Consider the following 24891-nt stretch of genomic DNA (forward strand, 5'->3'; position numbering starts at 1 on the left):
TGATTTAAAACATAACCAAATACTATTTGTGTATAAAATAATAATGTAAATGTGCATACAATATCTCTATAACGAAATACATTGTATCTACATATAAATATAAGTGTACCTAGTCCACATAATTTTTCCTTTTCTTGAATAGACATTTGACTTTAATAAGTATCATCTAGTTTAACATATATAACGACATTTTGTATTAACATTATAAATGCATAAAATATGTGTGTCTCATGTGAAACTTATGTTTAATTTAAACATATCATTTGTACATACAAAGTCAAATGAACTCTCTAAATATCAAAATACAAATATAAAACAAAACATTAAAACATTTTTATAAAGAAGGGGTTTTAGAAAAATAAAAAAAAAATCTTTTTTTTTAAATTTCAATTATTGGGTTTGGTGAATAGCATGTCTTGGTCTGACCCTAACGGTAAGTGGGTTGACCATTTCACAAGATAGCCTCAATACCTCAGATAAGTCAACAGGCCCGTTATTCTCAATGGGCCCAAAACGGAATTCATGTAGAAGCGTTGCAACCCAAAACGTAACTGTAGTGAGGCCCAGTGTTTTACCGGGGCAAGTTCTCCTTCCGGATCCAAACGGTGCAAGCCTCAAATCAGATCCTAAAACGGAAAAATCCGGCCCATTTAAAAACCTTTCGGGTTTGAATTCAAGTGGGTCAGCCCAAACATCTGGATCTCGGGTTATGGCCCACATGTTTACCATGGCAGTGGTCCCAGCCGGCACGTGATACCCATCCACCGTTGTATCTGTTATTGCAAGGCGGGCCCATGAGAGTAGAGGACCTGGAGGGTGTAACCTTAGTACTTCTTTTATCACAGCAGGTAGATATGTCATTTCTGATACATCGGACTCCATCAAGGCACGTGATTTTTCGACGACACAGTCCAACTCCGTTTGGACCTTTGATTGAACTTGAGGATGAATTACCATTCTTGCTAATATCCATTCTATTAATACCGCTACCGTATCAGTCCCCCTAAATATCATTTCCTGCATTTACCACAGTACAATTTTAATCATAAATCTGTATGGTTTAAGAGAATTTAGTGCATTCTTTTGATTGTATGTCCGCGTGTATGCTGAAGTAGAATAAGATAATGTTATTACATCAAGTGCAATGACGAATAGTTTCTTTTTATTCTTTTTAAAGGTACCATTTATTTGCCATCCTATTTGTTTGTAATATTTAAAGGAGTTGAATGAAAATGAAAAGGCAACTAGTTCCACGTAAGAAAAGAGGGAAATATAAAAAGTAGTTGCTTTCAAAACAAGTGCGATTGTGAAATCAGAAATTGACCCTGAATATATTCTCACAAGCAGGGATGGCATGGTTGAGTTTTTTAAAATATACTTCTAAATATTCATACAATCAGTTCATAAAATTTTTACTAATTGCACAGAAAATGTTAAACTAAGTTTCAATTAGTAAACCAATGAGTAATTAATTAACCATAATTGTGAAAAAGGTCTATAAACCATCGTGGCATAAAACTTAAAAATTCAAACTATTTTATGCTTACATATCATTAAAAGATAACAACGCTATGTGGACTAAATGCATAGGGAGAAATATAATGCTTACCCAAAGTACGGCAATCATATCAGAGTCTGATAATCGTTCAGAGCCTTGAAGAGAGAGCAATACATGCACAAAATCATGATGAACATCACCAGATTGAGCCTTATGTTCGTTGATGATCCTGCTAACAAACTTGTTAACTTTAGGTACCAACCGAGAGCACCTGAGCCGTATTTTTTGTGGATCAAATTCAGCTAGCCAAGGTAAATGATCAGACCAATTAAGCATACCCAAAAGCTCATAACCTTCCTCAACCAATTTTCCCAATTCCTCTGTTTCTTCGTTACAACAATCAAGACTATATTTTCGCCCAAAAACAGAACACATCATGTTATTTAAAGAAGCCAATTTTAAAGCATCTTTAACCCGAACAACGTCTTGTCCGCCTAATTGGAACATTGTAACCATCTGTCTTGCAATTTGAAAACGTTGAGCTTCTGAAGCTTTAATTTGCTTGGGACAGAACAAGTGCGTAGCTGCAATTTTTCGAAGGGTACGCCAGTAGACACCGTAAGGAGCGAAACCAATTGCTCTGTTAAACATTAAACTGTATGCTGATTCCTTTACAGGACGATCAGCGAAAACAGAGCTATTCAAAATCTCCTTAGCTACGTCTGGATTACACGTAATGATAACTCGGGTTTCACCTAGGCTAAAGGACATGAGACGCTTGGCTACACAAGATTGAGCCATCTCTGCTATTTTTCGATGGGCTAGACCAGACATGAGGTTCATACTTCCTATAATAGGAAATCCTCTAGGACCTGATATATTATTGTTATCATTATTATTATTATTATTATTAAAAGAAGCTGAACGGATTTTTTTGCTCCAATTATATTTTCCCCAAGCAGGACCTCCAGGGTGAGACCAGTAAATGATGTTCATAAGTAGCCAAAACAGAACAATGAAGAGAATAAAGTAGATGGAGGTGAAAGATTTGCATTTTGAAGCTAATGCAAATATCCAAAGGCTTTCGATATCTGTTCTCATTTTCTCTTTGCTTATTTGCAGTTTGTTGGGAAGAAATTATTTTATGACAGACAGAGTATTGCAAGAGTTAGAAGAGAGCAAGAGTGAGAAAAGTGTTGTATTTGATCATGGGGCATCAAAGAAGGATGCTATTATTTATAGACAAAGAAAAAGAGGACGTACTTGAGAAAAATTAATTTTCTGGTCATACCTTAAAATATTTGTTATTTAAAGTAAATTTTAGTTATTTATGTGAAGATGAATTATTTTATTTTAAAATTAAATTATGTGTAATTATAAAAAATTGCATTTTTAATATGATTTAAAATAGAAAATGTGTCACATAATTTAAAACATAAAATAATAATAATATAATATTACTCGCATCATCCCACTCTCCGTCAATTTTAATTTATGCATCAATATTCAATTGAACATAAAATTTAAACACAAATAAATGTTTTTTATAAATTTTGTAATCTTTTAGATCATACATAAATATTTTAAATAATTATAAATTATTCTATTAAATATAAAATAATAAGGTCAAAAATCAACTATTTTAAAATTTAAAATATATGATTGTTGGATAAAAAGGGGACGTATGTCACCAAAATTGGAAGAGGGGAATACTAATTTTACTCAGTCGTACATTTTTAGCCGCATAGTAATTTAGTTTCCGTTGGCGTGCGATTAGTAATAGCCTGTTAGCTCAAATGACATGTTTATGAATTAATTATAATAAATAAATAATCAAATATATATATATATATATATATATACGAATAATTAAATTAATTAGATAGAGCAAGATATAAAGGTGCGTGAAGCACGCTTTAATAATAACAGATTTGTTCCTTTTACCTCATCTTTTTACTCTTTTGGTGACTCGAACTCATAATCTTTGAATTATAAGTGAGAGGTGATTCTTGTCAACAATAGATTGCTTGCTACCTTGCTAAACAGGATTAATTAAATAGTAATGGTCCGTAATTAAGTTAACAGTATATGGACTTCAGAATTATTATTTATTTAGGTCAATCTCCCCATGAGGTCACCCCGCTGTCGGCACTATGCAGTGATCAATAAAACCCAACATTTTTTAAATCTAATCTATGTGCCTCATAATTATAATCTTTGACATGAATTATTAGGACCTTAATTTGTGTCATGACAAATTAGTCCATTCCATTAACAATATAATAAAAATAATTTTTAGCGACATTAAATATTGATATTAATAAAGAGTGCTAACATCTTTTATCGATATTAGTTAATTGTCATTAAAATCAATATCGCTAAAGACTTTAAGAACATATGTAAAGAGTGACAATTGCCGCTAAAAATACATATTTAGCGGCAATTAAGAATTAAATGTCGCTACTGATCATTTTTGTTGTAGTGTAACTTTTGATAACTAATTTTCAACTCCAATTCTATCCTTTTGTTACGAATGTTATAAAAATCACTTATCTCTATCATCTGAATTTATATGATTCTATTTATAATCGTAAAATTTTATGTCTTTTAAATTATTAATTATTATAATTTATAATATTATTTATATAATTTTTAAAAAGTTAAATCTTTTATAAGATAATTCACTCTATTAAAATTAGTTTGTCAATCGAAATTCGAAGGATAAAATATAGAAGGCATAACAATGCACCTCAACAAGTGTAATTACACGAGTCTGGAATCTAAAAGGTATAAAATTTTAACAAAAATTTTAAAATTGTATATAAAATTTTCATTTGAACCAAAACATCAAAATCGTTGGTAGAGCAGCGATTTTGCTCGCCGGAAAAAGCAAATCGTTGCAATAGCAGCGATTTTCAATATATTTTTTTTAGTAAATCGCTGCTACTGTAATGATTTTACATTTTCAATTTTAAAAAAAAATATTTTTTAGTAAATCGCTGCTACTGCATCGATTTTACATTGTTATTTTTTTTTTTGGTAAATCGCTGCAGTAGCAGCGATTTATCAAAAATATTTGTTTAAAAAAATCTACAGTAAAATCGCTGCAGTTGCAGCGATTTACTAAACATTATTTTTTTAAAAAAATTTAAAACGTAAAGTCGCTTCAGAAGCAGCTATTTACTAAAAAATTTTAATTTTTTTTATTTAACTAGCTGCTAAAGTAGCGATTTAATTTACAAAAATTAAAAAAAAAATTGATACAAATCGCTGTCTTTGCTTTAAATATTTTTAAAAAAAAATTGTTAAATCGCTGCCGATTTATTAAAAAATAATTATATTGGAAATCGCTGCCATTGCAGCGATTTCTTGAGAAAAAAAATTTAAAATTAGCATATCGCTGCTATTACAGCGATTTTACTTTTTTCGGAGAGCAAAATCGCTGCTCTACCAGCATTTTTACCGTTTTAGCTAAAAAAAATTTATATACCATTTTAGAATTTTTATTAAAATTTTATTAGACTCCAGACTCATAATTACACTGTTCTAATTGATTACTATAGTAATCAGAAAATAACGAATAGGTTTCATCTCTTTAATTTTCGTGAACTTTAGATACTTGATAATCTAATATTTGTATTCGAAGAAGCTTCGTTGTACTTGGTACGCATATATATATATATGTTACAGTAATAAGGGAAAAGGCTCAAATATAATATCGAATTTTCAGAAAAATTTATTTATGTCATTTGTTAAAAGTTTAGTTCATTTATGGTATTATCGTTTAAGAAAAGCTCATTCATGTCATTAGTTTTAACAGTGATTTTGCAAAATCATTTTTAACACGTGATCAATTATAATTCGGCTAAGTCATCAATTTTTTTTTATAAAAAAGTCATAATTTTGAACAAAAATTAAATTAATTATTTTAATTTTTTAAATAAAAAATCAAAATTCTGAATAAAAATTAAATTATTTTTTATTTAATTTTTTTCATTACAAAATTGAGCGGACGTATTATAATTGACCACTTATCAAAAATAATTTTTCAAAACCACTGTTGAAACATAATGACATGAATGAACCTTTGATATGAACGGTAATAACATATATGAGCTAAACTTTTAACTGATGATATGAATAAGACTTTCTGAAAGTTCAATAGCATATTTAAGTTTTCTCCCTATTAAAAAATTCAAACTTTAGAATGAGCATCAGTCACCGGACGAAAAATCCAAAAACAAATTATAACAGCATACAACAATGGAGATGGCTAGAGATCATTCAGTAGATTAGTTAACGAAATAAAATAGTTTTTGCTACTGACAGACGTGCTAGCTAGTAGTATATTTGCGGGATTGCCATTCACAATTGATATCTTCGTATTTTAATGAGAGATTGTTTCGTTTGTCTGAATTCTGATTATGTATTTCACTTTTAAATTGTATATAGTAGTACAAATCATTAGGTAGTTAAAATTCATTTAAAAAAAAAAACATATGGTTAAAATTCATTTATTTTTAACAAAAATATGTTAATTTTTATTTTAAAAAGATCAAAAGTAGTATCACAGATAAATATGAGATAAATGAAGTAGAATGTGCTTATCCAGTCGAGCAAAATAGGTTCTATATCTCATTTTTGTTCTATCTAAGCTAAGGATTTATTGAACATACATCTTTCACTTTTAAATTAGACAAAGATAAAACTTGTGTATACATTATCATTTCGATGTCACTTTGTGAAGATCATTGGCTTATTCACACCTTCATTTTAGGGATCATTTGAACCACCTTCGATAGATAAGATAATTACTTATATATAATTAAAATAATAAATATTAAATTTTCTTTCACTTATTGAGTCTGAACTTCCTTAATGAAAATTTTAACTCCTAAAAGGAGACTATGACGTACATTTGGTGAGTTGTATGTATACCTCATCTGCCGATCAGTTAGTTGCTATTTTTTCAGTAATTGGATGCATGTCTGAAAAACGGAACAAATACAATGGATATATATAAGGAATAAGGAGTGGTAATATTAATGAGAATAATTGATGTTATAATATAATTTTCTGTTTCAAAAAGAATAATTTCTTTCATTTTTTGACAATAAATATTAATTTTCAACATGTTATTTTAAGATCATAAAATTAAAAAAATATTTTAATATATTTGACATAACTTTAATTTAGAACCATAAAATTAAAAAAAAAATTATTTATTTTTTTAAAGTGTGTTCCAAGTCAGATATAAAATGATAGAGAGCGCGTGAGCAGCATCTGATGAGATGATGAGTAAAGTGTGTGAAGACAAGAGAGAGCAAACTCCAAGGGGAGTGTGGGTGTTTATTGTGGCGTGAAGTTGTCGGGAGAAAGCACATGAACATCAAATGTCAAGCCAAAAACGAGGCTCAATTCTTCATATTTTTATTTATTAATACCGCAGTCGTGCATTTAGTGGTTGGCAGAGACTGCCCATGAGAGGTAGCGCCCATCGAGGTACACAGGTTTTATCAATGTTGTGGACTGATCGGTATGGCGCCGCCTGGTAGTGTTTGCCTGGTTAGCTCCTCTTTTTTTTTTTCTTAGCCATCTTTGTTGTAATGCCACGTTTCAGTAACTAAACATGCAAAAATTTCCAAAAAATTTACCATTATCCTAACAAGATGGTGACTACTCTTTCACCCCATTTCCCCAAGCTTCTGGCGGTTATGAATACTCATTTTTACACGTGTACTTTACCTACCATAACCTTTCAAATACCACTCTCACATGTTGTCATTTTCCCTTTTTTTGGATTTTTTTTACTAAAATCCAATTAAATTTAGGTCCACGTTAAAGATGAAGCGTACTATAATTAAGATGGAGTTCTTCCATCAAAGTATTTATCATTTTATTAAAAAAATAAAATTGCTTGTCATGTTGTAATTTTCCTGCCGTACTATCATTATTGCATTTTTAATTACTATACATCTAACTTATGCTAGTGTTGTGTATAAATATCTTGTTGCTTGGCCTACTAATAATGAAGTCATTCTGAGATGCCTTGGAATTTGATGCCTTGATTTATGAACTAAGATGCTCATGACCAACAAGTTACAATGAGGTTCAATATGTCCATTTTTCTTAATCTCTGGGCCAATTTAACAAATAAAAATAATAATTTTTTTTCCTATTATATTTTTAATTAATTATTTTAAAAAAAGTAAAACTTCTTCAAAAATTAAGATTTTTAATTTAGTTAATGAACAACTCACTATGTCAATTATTATTTTCTTAATTGGTATGTCCATATGATAATAATGGACCGGTAATTAAAATCAGATCTGGAGTATTGTTTTTAAAAACCGTACAATATATTGAATTAATGGATCATATTTTATTACTACTGTACTACACAATAACTCAGACCTTATTAAGTGATGCTAAATAATTCTTCGGCTAACATTGAGACGTTAAAACATGTCTTGTAACATGATTGGCCAAAAAACTAAACCAAACAAACTATTAGAATGACTAGATGGCACTAAATATATATGGTGAGTACTCACGGGATAAAATTGGAAAGTCCTGCGACTCTGATTATGTTCCGTGCATAATTTTCTTTCATTCTTAAAACTCAAATTTAAGAATTTTAATTAAGATCTACGTTAACGAACTATGTTAGGTCAAACAAACGTTTTAAGATATAGATGAACTGTGTTGATTCCTGTCATAAATTGAAATAAAGCCCTGTCCATTGATATTGGCACGGGAAACTGCTCAAGTGGGACCCACCTTTTAAAGATGAACTACGGGAAGTCGAAAAAATAAATAAAATAAAGACATTATGTCCTCGTTTATGTAATTAAAATTAATGAAGTCGAATATCCTCTCAATATAGTTGAAGAAATCAGTTGTTTTAGGCGTTCAAATTTGAAATGTCTTAGTTTAGTTTAACTATAATAGATTATAAATTATTTTATTTTATTTTTAAAATATTGAGTACTATTTTTGTAGAAAAATAAAATTTTCATATATAAAAGTTAAGAATTATTAAAAGAAATTGACATACTTTAAGGAAAAATTAAATATAGTTATCAAGTGAAAAAAGAATTTGTTAAAGAATGACAAAAGTCCCACATCGGTGATTAATGAGATAGGTGGACTCTTTATAAGGCTTGGGCAATCCTCCTCTCTTTGAGCTAGCTTTTGGGGTGTGAGTTAGGCCTAAGACCTAATTTTACGTGGTATTAGAGCAGGACCCGTCTCACTCGATGTGTTAAAGAATGACAAAAGTCCCACATCGGTGATTAAAGAATGAAAATCGATTACAAAAAGTAATTTCTTAACAACCATCACATCTCAAAAAATCAAATTTTATTTGTTAGGTTATTAATATAATTGAACCGATTTATTATAAACTTCTAAGTGCATGTTAGGCTATAATTTATTAAAGAATGACTATTGTTTATCAATTATCTCTTTTGTGGCCAAATAAAAATCCTCAATTAACTCTGAAAACTTAAATGTACACGATATTTACGTCCACTTAATTAGCGCTTACTCATTATAATTAAACATTAAAAAATAGTGATGGATAAGGGAGCCGATATGGACTTGTTGGTTATACTAAATAATTTAAAAGAAAAATTTTGGAGTATTATAAAAAGGTAAAAGCAGAAAAAAAAAAATATTTGACTACGGCCAGAAGGGCAATAAATAGATGCGATGACAATATCATCAACAAAATCTCCTGCCTAGCTAATCCAATGAACTCTGTCGCAACCAAATCTTAGAGGTGTTCATATCATAGATATGATTCTTAATTATATCACTTATTCAAATAATATAATCATCAATAATTTGATTGCCTTTTTTCTTTTCAAATAATATCCCCATCATTTCAAACCTATTAAAAAGAACAGAGTCTCTAAGTATATAAAGCATCTCACATTTACATAATATTCGAAATAGGATCACATGTTAAGAAATATGATATGGATAATTTAGACTAACGGAAGTTTCATGATAATTTTCATGACTTAAACGTGTAACCTATAAATTAAATGAAGACAATTTTATCATTACTTCGAGACTCTCGTTTAAATATATATCGTGGGGAATTTCCGGGAGACTGTTCCCTACCTAATTCTTCAAATATTAATTGATGAGTGTATGATAGTTGCAAAGTTAGTGGTCCTTCCCTTTTCTGATGTTGTTTTGTACAATTTATATGTTCAGTCACGCTCTTTCTTGCTTTATTCGTCAGTCCAGTATATTATAGAATTAATTATGACAAAAATAACTTGAGGATTCATTGACTTAATTAGGGGTTTAAAGAAATTTATTTTCTCAAATAACTTAAGAAAAAAAAAAGGGAAATATTGATTTTGCGTCCAGTGAAAATTATAGGGAATGGCATTAAGTTTATTTTGTTTTGTTTTGTATAACTCTTCAAAATTTATTAATTTAATTAGTTAAAAAATTGAGTTATCTAGGATTATTTAACGAGAAAGTGCTCTTAACTATTAAGAAATTCTCAATTCTTAAAATTCAAACGTAGCTATGACCTTATGTTAAGGGTAAGGAAACTTTATATATCCGACCACATTATTTGATAATATTTACAATTATGATGAAACCAAAAGAATTATTTATTTTACTATAAAAGCCTTCCAAAATCTAAATTAATCAATATAATAATTACCACATAAATCAATGGAAACTCATTATTATTTAAAAGCTATTAATAAAGCATAACATTATCTTCAAAGTTCAAACCATCCTAATCATCAATCAAAATTCATCCGATAAAAAAATTGTTTCTAACAAAGATATAGTTTAAAATACAGAAACTCATGAATAATAATATTTTTTTTTTAAAAATGTACTAGTAATAACAATATTAGCAAGTCATTCATTACCTCACCCAAAACTACATCAATCTTTACTAGTACTAGTGTACTAATATGCAAGTACTAATGTACTAACGATTGCATTAAGCAATGAGAAGAGAAATAGATATAATAATGTACTAATACATGTAATGGAGCAATAAAATGGCTTCAAATTGAAATACGAATTTGAGAAGGGAAAAGAAATGGAAATGAAAGAATCTTATTCCTTTGGAAAATTTAAATTCGAAAAGCCATATATACTAATAATTATATGGTGTAATTACCAATAGTATCATCTCATCTTTAAAAGATATAATGGAAGAAATTAATTGTTTTCCCCCTTATCGGAATAAATTCATATGAGTAAACTATGTCCTGCTAATCAAACTCCTAATCTCCACCTATAGTACTTATTATTTAAGGTAAATGCCTAAAAGAGAAAATTAATTACAAAACTAAAAACAAAAGAAACACTAATAATAATTAGAACGTGCGCACTAGAGAAGTTATTAAGGATATATTGTATTGTAATCAATCTTTCTATCTTTACGAGCTAAGATAGTGATCATAAAATTATATTTATATAAATTTTTTGAATGTCATGATTTGCGAAATCTCACTGATATGTTGTCGTTGTTTAATCTACGTGATAATTTGAAGGGTGAACCACAAAATCCAACTATGTTGTTACTTTGGGGGGTCACATGCAATGAGTAAATGTAGATGGGCTACTACTTTTGTTACCACATATGATAGTGTCAAAAGAACCTTAAATTAAACATGGATTAAGATTACCTTAATCTTGTAAAGTATGAGTAGTGCATGATTACAAATTAATAACATCAATTCTCTTCTTTGAGTGCGCAAGCTAGCTGTTCTTGTTGCCTAACCCACTTTCACTTTTTTTTTTTACTTTAAAAATTGTTTAATCAACCAATCAATCGAATTTAACTACCATAGGATTCGACCACATATAATATAAGTTAATTAGAATTCTCTCCTTGGCCCCCTTTTTGGGTGCTTAATTAGTTAAATATATATATATATGCCTTTCAACTTCATGATTTGTTTCAAGAATATGTTCATATTCTTTTCCGCTGTCCTGTTTTTTCACCCCCTCTTTATGCCTTTTCAATTCTACTATTTTAATCAAAATCGTATCATGTTGGGTTCTCTGCGTTTCCACAAGTTGTAATTGGATGGAGCTGTATTTATTTGCCACTAGATCATACTTTGACTAAAATAGTTCGAACAAGTAGACTAAAATCAGAAATATCATTGAGGGTGTGCTGAATTTAATGTATATGCATAACGATTTTTGACATGATATCTGCTTCTTTTAATTTTTAATATACATAATGTAATTTTTTCACGAAAGGTGTTCGACTAATCCAAGTATTGCTGCAAGTAGCTAGGATTTCTTGACCAACAAAAATCAAAAAATTATTTTAAATATTAAAAATAAAACATTAGCATTTGGGTCCTATTCTACCAGCCCTAGATTTTGGATAACAATATCTTTCCTCTTTGGGTAAACTTGGATTTTCATATATACCTCCATCCATATTGTGTATGAATTTTATAATATTGGGTCAAAGTTTGATAAGTTGTGGGATGATTATCACAGAATCTGCATGAATTGTGGTTTGCCAAGTGGTTGGAATAATGTTAAAGCTAATTATCCAACAACAATTGGAGAACCCCTCTGATTAAGCATCCACTTATTTCTTGATTATTAATTAATCCTTTTTCTTCAAATTATAATTAGGAGGTCACCAGCTAGCCTTACTAAAATCGAATCATTATTTTTCATACATATAAGTTTTTTTTAAAAAGGCCATCATCTGAGCAAAAGAAAACACAAAATATTGTTATACGTATGAATTTCTCGTTAAGCTATGTATTTCATAAAAATTTTATGAAAATCAATAAATATGTTTTTAATCATCGATCTCTTCTTTTGTTTTTTAATTTCTTGAGGATTCCATAAATATGAAATGATAACGAAGTGACATCTATTGGCGTAGGGTTTCGTATTCTCTAGTGCTAATGGTTGGATTTGATTTGTGAGAATGATTGGTTCCCTAATCAAATTCTAATTATATCTAACGACAGGTAATTGCTCCTTAACGTTTATACCTACCTAGAGCCGAACTTTCAATATAACAATGTAGAAGATTTATATTTAATTGTATATAATTAACTTTAAAATGGTATTTTGTATTTAAATAATTCCATCCCAATTATTAATCAATAATTATTTTACCTCGCATAAAATGATATATAAATTTTCAAATGACAATGTACATAATATTAATACGGCCAAATATATGTCACATTATATTAGTCATGCATGACGATTTTTTTATGAGATCAACCAATTAAGTTCTATATTATTGTTTATGGAATTTTAATGTGGCATTAATTGCTCCAATATATCACAACCAAACAAACCCTATGAAATCAACTAAGCACTATATTATATTATTCTTCAGAAATTAAGAAAATTACCTTCATAGTAAAAGTATAAAAGTGACATTCTCTAATAATGATGGTCATTTTCATCCGGAATAAATTAAAAAATCTAATTTATTAGTAATGAAATAATATTACGTGCTAATTGTCTCCCACAGTGAGGCCTACTCCACCCCACACTCTAACCCCAATCCCTTCCCTCCCCACCCAAGTAAATCAACCTGTCGAACCAACGTCTATCATTATAGTATTTGTCAAAATTATATATTTAAATATTCTTTTTTTTAATTATTTACTAATTAAATATCAAAATATAAGTATGAAAATTATTTATCTATCAAAAAATATTTTCTTTTTGTACCAAAAGAACCCCTAACTTATTTGTTAAAAATAACATTAGTAATCAAATTCAAAAGAGTTATTTTGTTTAACTAGTAATTAGAAGCAAATTAATGTGAAGGAAGTTTGGTGCAGCTGTAAAGTATGTTTGTCGTCTGTTGGGTATGTATTGCACTATTTTTTTGTTATGATCGGTTTGCATAACAAGAACAAAATGCTTCTTTTCCGGTTATTAATTAAGGACATAATTCATGTAGTGTTATTATTTATTATACATATAGACAAACAAGTATTGAATAGACTTAAGAGTCAACTAATTAAAACAAATTAGGTCAACTTTGATAAGAGACTTATAAAATTAAAATGAATGAATCCCCTAAAAATAGTACACAATTAAGTTGGTTAGGCTGTTAAAATCTAGATGACTTGTATGGGTAGGTAAGCGGCAGAGGCATCTTATCCTTCATTTTCAGATGCACCATATAATATATTACACTGAAAATGAAATCTTTGATGTGTGTACCTAGCTTCATCGTGATATTAATATTTTTTCAATCAAGTGGATTATGTCTAATAATATAAGAATGTTCCACATTTAATTCCTCATAAAATAAGGTGTGTACAAAATAAATAAATCACACGACTATGTACGGGTGTTTTTGATACAAAGGATAATGAATTTATACGGGAAAAGAGTCAAATGTACATCAAACTCTCAGAAAAGGTTTATTCATGTCATAACCGTTAATAAAAAGGTTCATTTATGCTATTATTTTTTACAATGATTTTGCAAAACCATTTTTGACACGTGTCCAATTATAATTCTGCCATGTCACAATTTTTTAAATAAAAAATCATAATTTTGAAAAAAAATTAAATTATTTTTTTTTATTTTTTTAATTAAATAAATTGATGATGTAGCCAAATTATAATTAGCCACGTCATCAATTTCTTTGATAAAAATTCAAAATTCTGAATAAAAATTGATATTTTTTTATGATTTTTTAATTAAAATAAATTGATGATGTGACCAAATTATAATTGGTGCAAAAATGATTTTGCAGAACCACCGTTAAAAAATAATAGCATGAATGAGCCTTTTCTTTAACGGTAATATAAATGAAAAAGACTTTTACCTGCTGACATGAATGAGCCTTTTTCTGAAAGAGATGAAGTGTGTTAAAAATAAAAGGACACGATACTTTTTCGATGTTTTATCTTTTCTTTTTTCGTTTTTAGGTGCATCGTCTTTATACTATCTTTTTCCACCCTTGTTTTATTATATAAATTACAGCAGAAAAGAGAGAGAGAAGAGTATAAAAACGCTGAGCTTAATAAGGATTTAATTCGAAAATTAGGAAACCAATAATTATTTTTCTTTTGTTGATAATGTTTAAACATTCTACACATGAAAGTTTTCTATATTAAATATCATTAATTTGTTGGCATTAAACCATCATCGTGATGTAAGTAATATTCAATTTTTTTGTGGATACTTTTTCCTATCCTTTTATCTTGTGGGTTCTTTTCCCACTTTTACTTTTTTATTTTATGTGAAAGATGAAAAGAATCTATTATTGATTTGGAGAAAAAAAGTCCTCTTTAATTATGTTTAATTGAAGGAAAAAAGAGTGATTTCGTGCACATGAGAAATGGATGAGCAAGATTGAAAAAGATCAATTTTCCATACGTAATGCCAAATACAAATCAAAATTAGTAAAAACAATATTTTTAAGATTTTAAGCCTACAAGAAAAGTGTCCAAATACAATGATATATAATAAAATGTGCCCAGATTCGTTAAAGAATGCATTCTCTTGTAACATTTAATTTGAATCTTATAATAGCCCATTTTGGAAGCGGCCGGCTATAATAATTTGTATGTTTGTTGAATCAAAATTACTTTCAAAAGAATGAATTATCACACTATTAATATAATAAAGTTATTTATTACAAATTTTAGTATAACGAAATACTACAACAGAAACGTACTTATAATATAACATAATATGAAAAAAGATAATTTCAAAAGAAACATAATTGTTATAACAAAATATTATTATTAGTCATGTGGACTTGATAGATAATGAATAGAGAGTAATGCTTACACGTACGTTATATGAAATAATTACACTTTTCCTTCTAATGGGTTGAAGCGTGACACACAGTGGGTTTAAATTTAGACAACGCAGCAATAAAGGTGGAAAATCTTTTCTTCCTTTAAAGATTGATATATAAATTTTAACCATGCATGGACAAGAACAAATAATGACTAATCATAATAATAATAATAAAGTAGTAACAATTATATGTGTGAAGTGGTCAAAACAATGATTGATACATAAGCACTATAAGTAGCAGTAAATAGTAGGTCATTCTGGTTTAGAACACCCATGATCGTGAAATACAAAAAGTAATAGAAAATGACCTTTCTTAGTTAGTGATTGCAATTTTATGTATTTATTTTAATTACAAATTTGATTAAATCTTGAACTCACATATTATATATGATTCATTTTTGAAGATATCTAACAATTTAAAATTGTCGATTTCAAGACTTTAATAATTAAGATCTCTGAAATGAATGAAAAAGAAAGGACAAAAAATAGGAATTGAGTGATGAAGCCCATATTCAGTGTTACTTCGTTAGGCTGTTGGCTTTTTATATATCGTGTATCGACAGAATTACTCTACCTTATTTTAGAGTATATATATATATATATATAATCTTTTTCTGAACTTGGGCAACTGCTAAATAAGGAAAGTTGAATGCATCATGACAAATGTTGGAAAAGAAAAGCTTAGACAAAAATTGGACATAAACATATATATATATATATATATAGTAAAGTAATGTTGGTTTAGGCTTTCAAGTGTCATCGAATGTAGAATGTTTTTGTCTCAGTACGTATGCACACAGGCTGCTGCATTTGATTGTTGTTTTTGTCGTCTTAGACAAAGAGGGAATGAACATGTGCCTTCTAAGCTATGTCTAAAATAAACTCTATTATCATTTGCCTAAACATTTCTAGCAAATATACCCATAATAAGTACTCCATCTTAGTGCATTTTTAACCCTCTCCCGCATGTTCAGATCTCATTATCTGGAATCCGGAGCATGAACCTTATAATATGGGGTACAATATTGGTGAATAAAGAATCGAGATATAAATTTGATTTTGATAACGGATCTTAATTCTAATTCAATCACAAAATTTCCATATCTTTTCGGATGTGGAAATTCTTAACATCATCGGTCGGTGCATTATTGGCAAATCCACAGTTCCACAATTTAATAATGCCATACTTTTAACAAAATTGCCAAGACGTGTACGTTGATGACCGCTAGATTCGAGTGTACTTTTTTCATATGGTAGGTATATAGCTTATATTTTAAAAGTTTTTTCTTTTTCCAATTTTAATTGGATTATAAATTTTCTCACAAGATAATGATATGGATTACACGTTACGTTATATCTATAGTGTTTAGACAATTAAATTATAATGCTAGTGAAATTTAGACTGAATATTGTAGAATATGTAGAACTTCTTTGCAATTCTCCCACGTATAAATGGTTATCAATGTAATTCTAATTTATCACTTTAGCTCACAATCATATAGAAAGATTTAGTCTTTGACGATTTACACTGTAGTTGCATTTACTACTTTTAATTAGCTCTAACCATGTATATGTATGTGACTAATTAAGTGTAATTAATCAAAATGTACATACAAATTTCTCTCCAAACAAGTTTCATCTTCTAAAATGTAATCACACCTTATAGATTTTCATTCATGTTGTAATCCCACATCGGTGGGTTCAAAGGTCCTCGATCTCCTTATTTGATCTTTGGCCTAACTCACATTTCGAAGGTGAGCTCAAGAGGAAACTGTTGTTCAAGACAATAGAAGGAGACCAAGAACCTTTGAACTCCAAGAGTCATATGATCTTGATCAACTTTTCCGGATGAGCTTACTTTTTGAGATTCAATATCTTTTTATTTTTATCAATCCAAAACTTTATTTAATAAAGAGAAAATATATAATCCCAAAGTTAGCAAGTGTAAAACCAATTTTTGTGTCAATAAGCGTTGGGTACAGCTAGCCTACAAGTCCTTCCATAATTTCAAGTTGCACCATTCACATAAGGAATAGCACATATTACACTTTTAGTTTGGTAAACACTAAAGTGCGTGTAAGATTAAATCAGTAAAAATCATAAGTTAGTTATTTTTTAATTTATGATGATTTCGTTTATAAACATCTTTAGTTTGACCAAAACTTTTTACCACTATTTTATCCTTGATTTTTTCACTTATTCTCAATATATTTTTTTTCATAACAAAATTCCTAACTTTCCCCTTTAATGTCCATATTTTTTCGTCCTTTTTTTCTTAATTACAAGATACATTATCAGACATTTAATCAGAAAATCAGTAAAAAAAATTCAAACACTCAACTACTTGTTATCAATTTAAGAACTTTTGATTCAATAATATAACTGCTTATTTATAAAAATTAATAAAGGCAAATTATGTAAAGTGATCATTGTGGCCTTCACTTTATCATATTATTAGTCCAATTCTAAGCTAGCGTTTAGCCATAAATTTTTAAATATTCTTGGCAAATATTATTTGAGTGAAAATTTGAGTGAAACTTCACCATGTGTTTGGCCATAGGATATGGAAAATATATATTTCACCTTTTTAGAAAAATATGATTTATACCCATAAGTTTTAGCAACTACTAAAACTAACTATAAGCTTGTATTACAAGTTAATTGGATGTTCATTACAACAATAACAAATAGTTTCCATCACACTAGAGCAATGTGGTAATTTGGAGCGAGTGCAATATGTGAAACTTATGTTTAATTTAAACATATCATTTGTACATACAAAGTCAAATGAACTCTCTAAATATCAAAATACAAATATAAAACAAAACATTAAAACATTTTTATAAAGAAGGGGTTTTAGAAAAATAAAAAAAAAATCTTTTTTTTTAAATTTCAATTATTGGGTTTGGTGAATAGCATGTCTTGGTCTGACCCTAACGGTAAGTGGGTTGACCATTTCACAAGATAGCCTCAATACCTCAGATAAGTCAACAGGCCCGTTATTCTCAATGGGCCCAAAACGGAATTCATGTAGAAGCGTTGCAACCCAAAACGTAACTGTAGTGAGGCCCAGTGTTTTACCGGGGCAAGTTCTCCTTCCGGATCCAAACGGTGCAAGCCTCAAATCAGATCCTAAAACGGAAAAATCCGGCCCATTTAAAAACCTTTCGGGTTTGAATTCAAGTGGGTCAGCCCAAACATCTGGATCTCGGGTTATGGCCCACATGTTTACCATGGCAGTGGTCCCAGCCGGCACGTGATACCCATCCACCGTTGTATCTGTTATTGCAAGGCGGGCCCATGAGAGTAGAGGACCTGGAGGGTGTAACCTTAGTACTTCTTTTATCACAGCAGGTAGATATGTCATTTCTGATACATCGGACTCCATCAAGGCACGTGATTTTTCGACGACACAGTCCAACTCCGTTTGGACCTTTGATTGAACTTGAGGATGAATTACCATTCTTGCTAATATCCATTCTATTAATACCGCTACCGTATCAGTCCCCCTAAATATCATTTCCTGCATTTACCACAGTACAATTTTAATCATAAATCTGTATGGTTTAAGAGAATTTAGTGCATTCTTTTGATTGTATGTCCGCGTGTATGCTGAAGTAGAATAAGATAATGTTATTACATCAAGTGCAATGACGAATAGTTTCTTTTTATTCTTTTTAAAGGTACCATTTATTTGCCATCCTATTTGTTTGTAATATTTAAAGGAGTTGAATGAAAATGAAAAGGCAACTAGTTCCACGTAAGAAAAGAGGGAAATATAAAAAGTAGTTGCTTTCAAAACAAGTGCGATTGTGAAATCAGAAATTGACCCTGAATATATTCTCACAAGCAGGGATGGCATGGTTGAGTTTTTTAAAATATACTTCTAAATATTCATACAATCAGTTCATAAAATTTTTACTAATTGCACAGAAAATGTTAAACTAAGTTTCAATTAGTAAACCAATGAGTAATTAATTAACCATAATTGTGAAAAAGGTCTATAAACCATCGTGGCATAAAACTTAAAAATTCAAACTATTTTATGCTTACATATCATTAAAAGATAACAACGCTATGTGGACTAAATGCATAGGGAGAAATATAATGCTTACCCAAAGTACGGCAATCATATCAGAGTCTGATAATCGTTCAGAGCCTTGAAGAGAGAGCAATACATGCACAAAATCATGATGAACATCACCAGATTGAGCCTTATGTTCGTTGATGATCCTGCTAACAAACTTGTTAACTTTAGGTACCAACCGAGAGCACCTGAGCCGTATTTTTTGTGGATCAAATTCAGCTAGCCAAGGTAAATGATCAGACCAATTAAGCATACCCAAAAGCTCATAACCTTCCTCAACCAATTTTCCCAATTCCTCTGTTTCTTCGTTACAACAATCAAGACTATATTTTCGCCCAAAAACAGAACACATCATGTTATTTAAAGAAGCCAATTTTAAAGCATCTTTAACCCGAACAACGTCTTGTCCGCCTAATTGGAACATTGTAACCATCTGTCTTGCAATTTGAAAACGTTGAGCTTCTGAAGCTTTAATTTGCTTGGGACAGAACAAGTGCGTAGCTGCAATTTTTCGAAGGGTACGCCAGTAGACACCGTAAGGAGCGAAACCAATTGCTCTGTTAAACATTAAACTGTATGCTGATTCCTTTACAGGACGATCAGCGAAAACAGAGCTATTCAAAATCTCCTTAGCTACGTCTGGATTACACGTAATGATAACTCGGGTTTCACCTAGGCTAAAGGACATGAGACGCTTGGCTACACAAGATTGAGCCATCTCTGCTATTTTTCGATGGGCTAGACCAGACATGAGGTTCATACTTCCTATAATAGGAAATCCTCTAGGACCTGATATATTATTGTTATCATTATTATTATTATTATTATTAAAAGAAGCTGAACGGATTTTTTTGCTCCAATTATATTTTCCCCAAGCAGGACCTCCAGGGTGAGACCAGTAAATGATGTTCATAAGTAGCCAAAACAGAACAATGAAGAGAATAAAGTAGATGGAGGTGAAAGATTTGCATTTTGAAGCTAATGCAAATATCCAAAGGCTTTCGATATCTGTTCTCATTTTCTCTTTGCTTATTTGCAGTTTGTTGGGAAGAAATTATTTTATGACAGACAGAGTATTGCAAGAGTTAGAAGAGAGCAAGAGTGAGAAAAGTGTTGTATTTGATCATGGGGCATCAAAGAAGGATGCTATTATTTATAGACAAAGAAAAAGAGGACGTACTTGAGAAAAATTAATTTTCTGGTCATACCTTAAAATATTTGTTATTTAAAGTAAATTTTAGTTATTTATGTGAAGATGAATTATTTTATTTTAAAATTAAATTATGTGTAATTATAAAAAATTGCATTTTTAATATGATTTAAAATAGAAAATGTGTCACATAATTTAAAACATAAAATAATAATAATATAATATTACTCGCATCATCCCACTCTCCGTCAATTTTAATTTATGCATCAATATTCAATTGAACATAAAATTTAAACACAAATAAATGTTTTTTATAAATTTTGTAATCTTTTAGATCATACATAAATATTTTAAATAATTATAAATTATTCTATTAAATATAAAATAATAAGGTCAAAAATCAACTATTTTAAAATTTAAAATATATGATTGTTGGATAAAAAGGGGACGTATGTCACCAAAATTGGAAGAGGGGAATACTAATTTTACTCAGTCGTACATTTTTAGCCGCATAGTAATTTAGTTTCCGTTGGCGTGCGATTAGTAATAGCCTGTTAGCTCAAATGACATGTTTATGAATTAATTATAATAAATAAATAATCAAATATATATATATATATATATATATACGAATAATTAAATTAATTAGATAGAGCAAGATATAAAGGTGCGTGAAGCACGCTTTAATAATAACAGATTTGTTCCTTTTACCTCATCTTTTTACTCTTTTGGTGACTCGAACTCATAATCTTTGAATTATAAGTGAGAGGTGATTCTTGTCAACAATAGATTGCTTGCTACCTTGCTAAACAGGATTAATTAAATAGTAATGGTCCGTAATTAAGTTAACAGTATATGGACTTCAGAATTATTATTTATTTAGGTCAATCTCCCCATGAGGTCACCCCGCTGTCGGCACTATGCAGTGATCAATAAAACCCAACATTTTTTAAATCTAATCTATGTGCCTCATAATTATAATCTTTGACATGAATTATTAGGACCTTAATTTGTGTCATGACAAATTAGTCCATTCCATTAACAATATAATAAAAATAATTTTTAGCGACATTAAATATTGATATTAATAAAGAGTGCTAACATCTTTTATCGATATTAGTTAATTGTCATTAAAATCAATATCGCTAAAGACTTTAAGAACATATGTAAAGAGTGACAATTGCCGCTAAAAATACATATTTAGCGGCAATTAAGAATTAAATGTCGCTACTGATCATTTTTGTTGTAGTGTAACTTTTGATAACTAATTTTCAACTCCAATTCTATCCTTTTGTTACGAATGTTATAAAAATCACTTATCTCTATCATCTGAATTTATATGATTCTATTTATAATCGTAAAATTTTATGTCTTTTAAATTATTAATTATTATAATTTATAATATTATTTATATAATTTTTAAAAAGTTAAATCTTTTATAAGATAATTCACTCTATTAAAATTAGTTTGTCAATCGAAATTCGAAGGATAAAATATAGAAGGCATAACAATGCACCTCAACAAGTGTAATTACACGAGTCTGGAATCTAAAAGGTATAAAATTTTAACAAAAATTTTAAAATTGTATATAAAATTTTCATTTGAACCAAAACATCAAAATCGTTGGTAGAGCAGCGATTTTGCTCGCCGGAAAAAGCAAATCGTTGCAATAGCAGCGATTTTCAATATATTTTTTTTAGTAAATCGCTGCTACTGTAATGATTTTACATTTTCAATTTTAAAAAAAAATATTTTTTAGTAAATCGCTGCTACTGCATCGATTTTACATTGTTATTTTTTTTTTTGGTAAATCGCTGCAGTAGCAGCGATTTATCAAAAATATTTGTTTAAAAAAATCTACAGTAAAATCGCTGCAGTTGCAGCGATTTACTAAACATTATTTTTTTAAAAAAATTTAAAACGTAAAGTCGCTTCAGAAGCAGCTATTTACTAAAAAATTTTAATTTTTTTTATTTAACTAGCTGCTAAAGTAGCGATTTAATTTACAAAAATTAAAAAAAAAATTGATACAAATCGCTGTCTTTGCTTTAAATATTTTTAAAAAAAAATTGTTAAATCGCTGCCGATTTATTAAAAAATAATTATATTGGAAATCGCTGCCATTGCAGCGATTTCTTGAGAAAAAAAATTTAAAATTAGCATATCGCTGCTATTACAGCGATTTTACTTTTTTCGGAGAGCAAAATCGCTGCTCTACCAGCATTTTTACCGTTTTAGCTAAAAAAAATTTATATACCATTTTAGAATTTTTATTAAAATTTTATTAGACTCCAGACTCATAATTACACTGTTCTAATTGATTACTATAGTAATCAGAAAATAACGAATAGGTTTCATCTCTTTAATTTTCGTGAACTTTAGATACTTGATAATCTAATATTTGTATTCGAAGAAGCTTCGTTGTACTTGGTACGCATATATATATATATGTTACAGTAATAAGGGAAAAGGCTCAAATATAATATCGAATTTTCAGAAAAATTTATTTATGTCATTTGTTAAAAGTTTAGTTCATTTATGGTATTATCGTTTAAGAAAAGCTCATTCATGTCATTAGTTTTAACAGTGATTTTGCAAAATCATTTTTAACACGTGATCAATTATAATTCGGCTAAGTCATCAATTTTTTTTTATAAAAAAGTCATAATTTTGAACAAAAATTAAATTAATTATTTTAATTTTTTAAATAAAAAATCAAAATTCTGAATAAAAATTAAATTATTTTTTATTTAATTTTTTTCATTACAAAATTGAGCGGACGTATTATAATTGACCACTTATCAAAAATAATTTTTCAAAACCACTGTTGAAACATAATGACATGAATGAACCTTTGATATGAACGGTAATAACATATATGAGCTAAACTTTTAACTGATGATATGAATAAGACTTTCTGAAAGTTCAATAGCATATTTAAGTTTTCTCCCTATTAAAAAATTCAAACTTTAGAATGAGCATCAGTCACCGGACGAAAAATCCAAAAACAAATTATAACAGCATACAACAATGGAGATGGCTAGAGATCATTCAGTAGATTAGTTAACGAAATAAAATAGTTTTTGCTACTGACAGACGTGCTAGCTAGTAGTATATTTGCGGGATTGCCATTCACAATTGATATCTTCGTATTTTAATGAGAGATTGTTTCGTTTGTCTGAATTCTGATTATGTATTTCACTTTTAAATTGTATATAGTAGTACAAATCATTAGGTAGTTAAAATTCATTTAAAAAAAAAAACATATGGTTAAAATTCATTTATTTTTAACAAAAATATGTTAATTTTTATTTTAAAAAGATCAAAAGTAGTATCACAGATAAATATGAGATAAATGAAGTAGAATGTGCTTATCCAGTCGAGCAAAATAGGTTCTATATCTCATTTTTGTTCTATCTAAGCTAAGGATTTATTGAACATACATCTTTCACTTTTAAATTAGACAAAGATAAAACTTGTGTATACATTATCATTTCGATGTCACTTTGTGAAGATCATTGGCTTATTCACACCTTCATTTTAGGGATCATTTGAACCACCTTCGATAGATAAGATAATTACTTATATATAATTAAAATAATAAATATTAAATTTTCTTTCACTTATTGAGTCTGAACTTCCTTAATGAAAATTTTAACTCCTAAAAGGAGACTATGACGTACATTTGGTGAGTTGTATGTATACCTCATCTGCCGATCAGTTAGTTGCTATTTTTTCAGTAATTGGATGCATGTCTGAAAAACGGAACAAATACAATGGATATATATAAGGAATAAGGAGTGGTAATATTAATGAGAATAATTGATGTTATAATATAATTTTCTGTTTCAAAAAGAATAATTTCTTTCATTTTTTGACAATAAATATTAATTTTCAACATGTTATTTTAAGATCATAAAATTAAAAAAATATTTTAATATATTTGACATAACTTTAATTTAGAACCATAAAATTAAAAAAAAAATTATTTATTTTTTTAAAGTGTGTTCCAAGTCAGATATAAAATGATAGAGAGCGCGTGAGCAGCATCTGATGAGATGATGAGTAAAGTGTGTGAAGACAAGAGAGAGCAAACTCCAAGGGGAGTGTGGGTGTTTATTGTGGCGTGAAGTTGTCGGGAGAAAGCACATGAACATCAAATGTCAAGCCAAAAACGAGGCTCAATTCTTCATATTTTTATTTATTAATACCGCAGTCGTGCATTTAGTGGTTGGCAGAGACTGCCCATGAGAGGTAGCGCCCATCGAGGTACACAGGTTTTATCAATGTTGTGGACTGATCGGTATGGCGCCGCCTGGTAGTGTTTGCCTGGTTAGCTCC

The 24891-nt window shown here is 29.1% G+C and overlaps 2 protein-coding genes across 2 annotated transcripts; both read right to left on the reverse strand.

Moving 5' to 3' along the window:
- Positions 1-209: 209 nt before the first annotated feature.
- On the reverse strand, positions 210-2708 carry LOC107014674 (cytochrome P450 78A3-like). Its single transcript, XM_015214699.2, has 2 exons — positions 1610-2708; positions 210-1017 (listed from the first exon to the last, which is right to left on the reverse strand). Exons 1-2 carry the CDS (start codon positions 2597-2599, stop codon positions 391-393), a joined length of 1617 nt encoding a protein of 538 aa, XP_015070185.1. The 5' UTR covers positions 2600-2708; the 3' UTR covers positions 210-390.
- Positions 2709-18048: 15340 nt separating this feature from the next.
- LOC107014691 (cytochrome P450 78A3-like) lies at positions 18049-20519 on the reverse strand. The gene is made up of 2 exons (XM_015214721.2): positions 19429-20519; positions 18049-18836 (listed from the first exon to the last, which is right to left on the reverse strand). Exons 1-2 carry the CDS (start codon positions 20416-20418, stop codon positions 18210-18212), a joined length of 1617 nt encoding a protein of 538 aa, XP_015070207.1. The 5' UTR covers positions 20419-20519; the 3' UTR covers positions 18049-18209.
- Between the last annotated feature and the right edge of the window lie 4372 nt (positions 20520-24891).

The sequence above is a fragment of the Solanum pennellii genome, chromosome 1 (assembly GCF_001406875.1).
Source record: "Solanum pennellii chromosome 1, SPENNV200".
NCBI lineage: Eukaryota > Viridiplantae > Streptophyta > Magnoliopsida > Solanales > Solanaceae > Solanum > Solanum pennellii.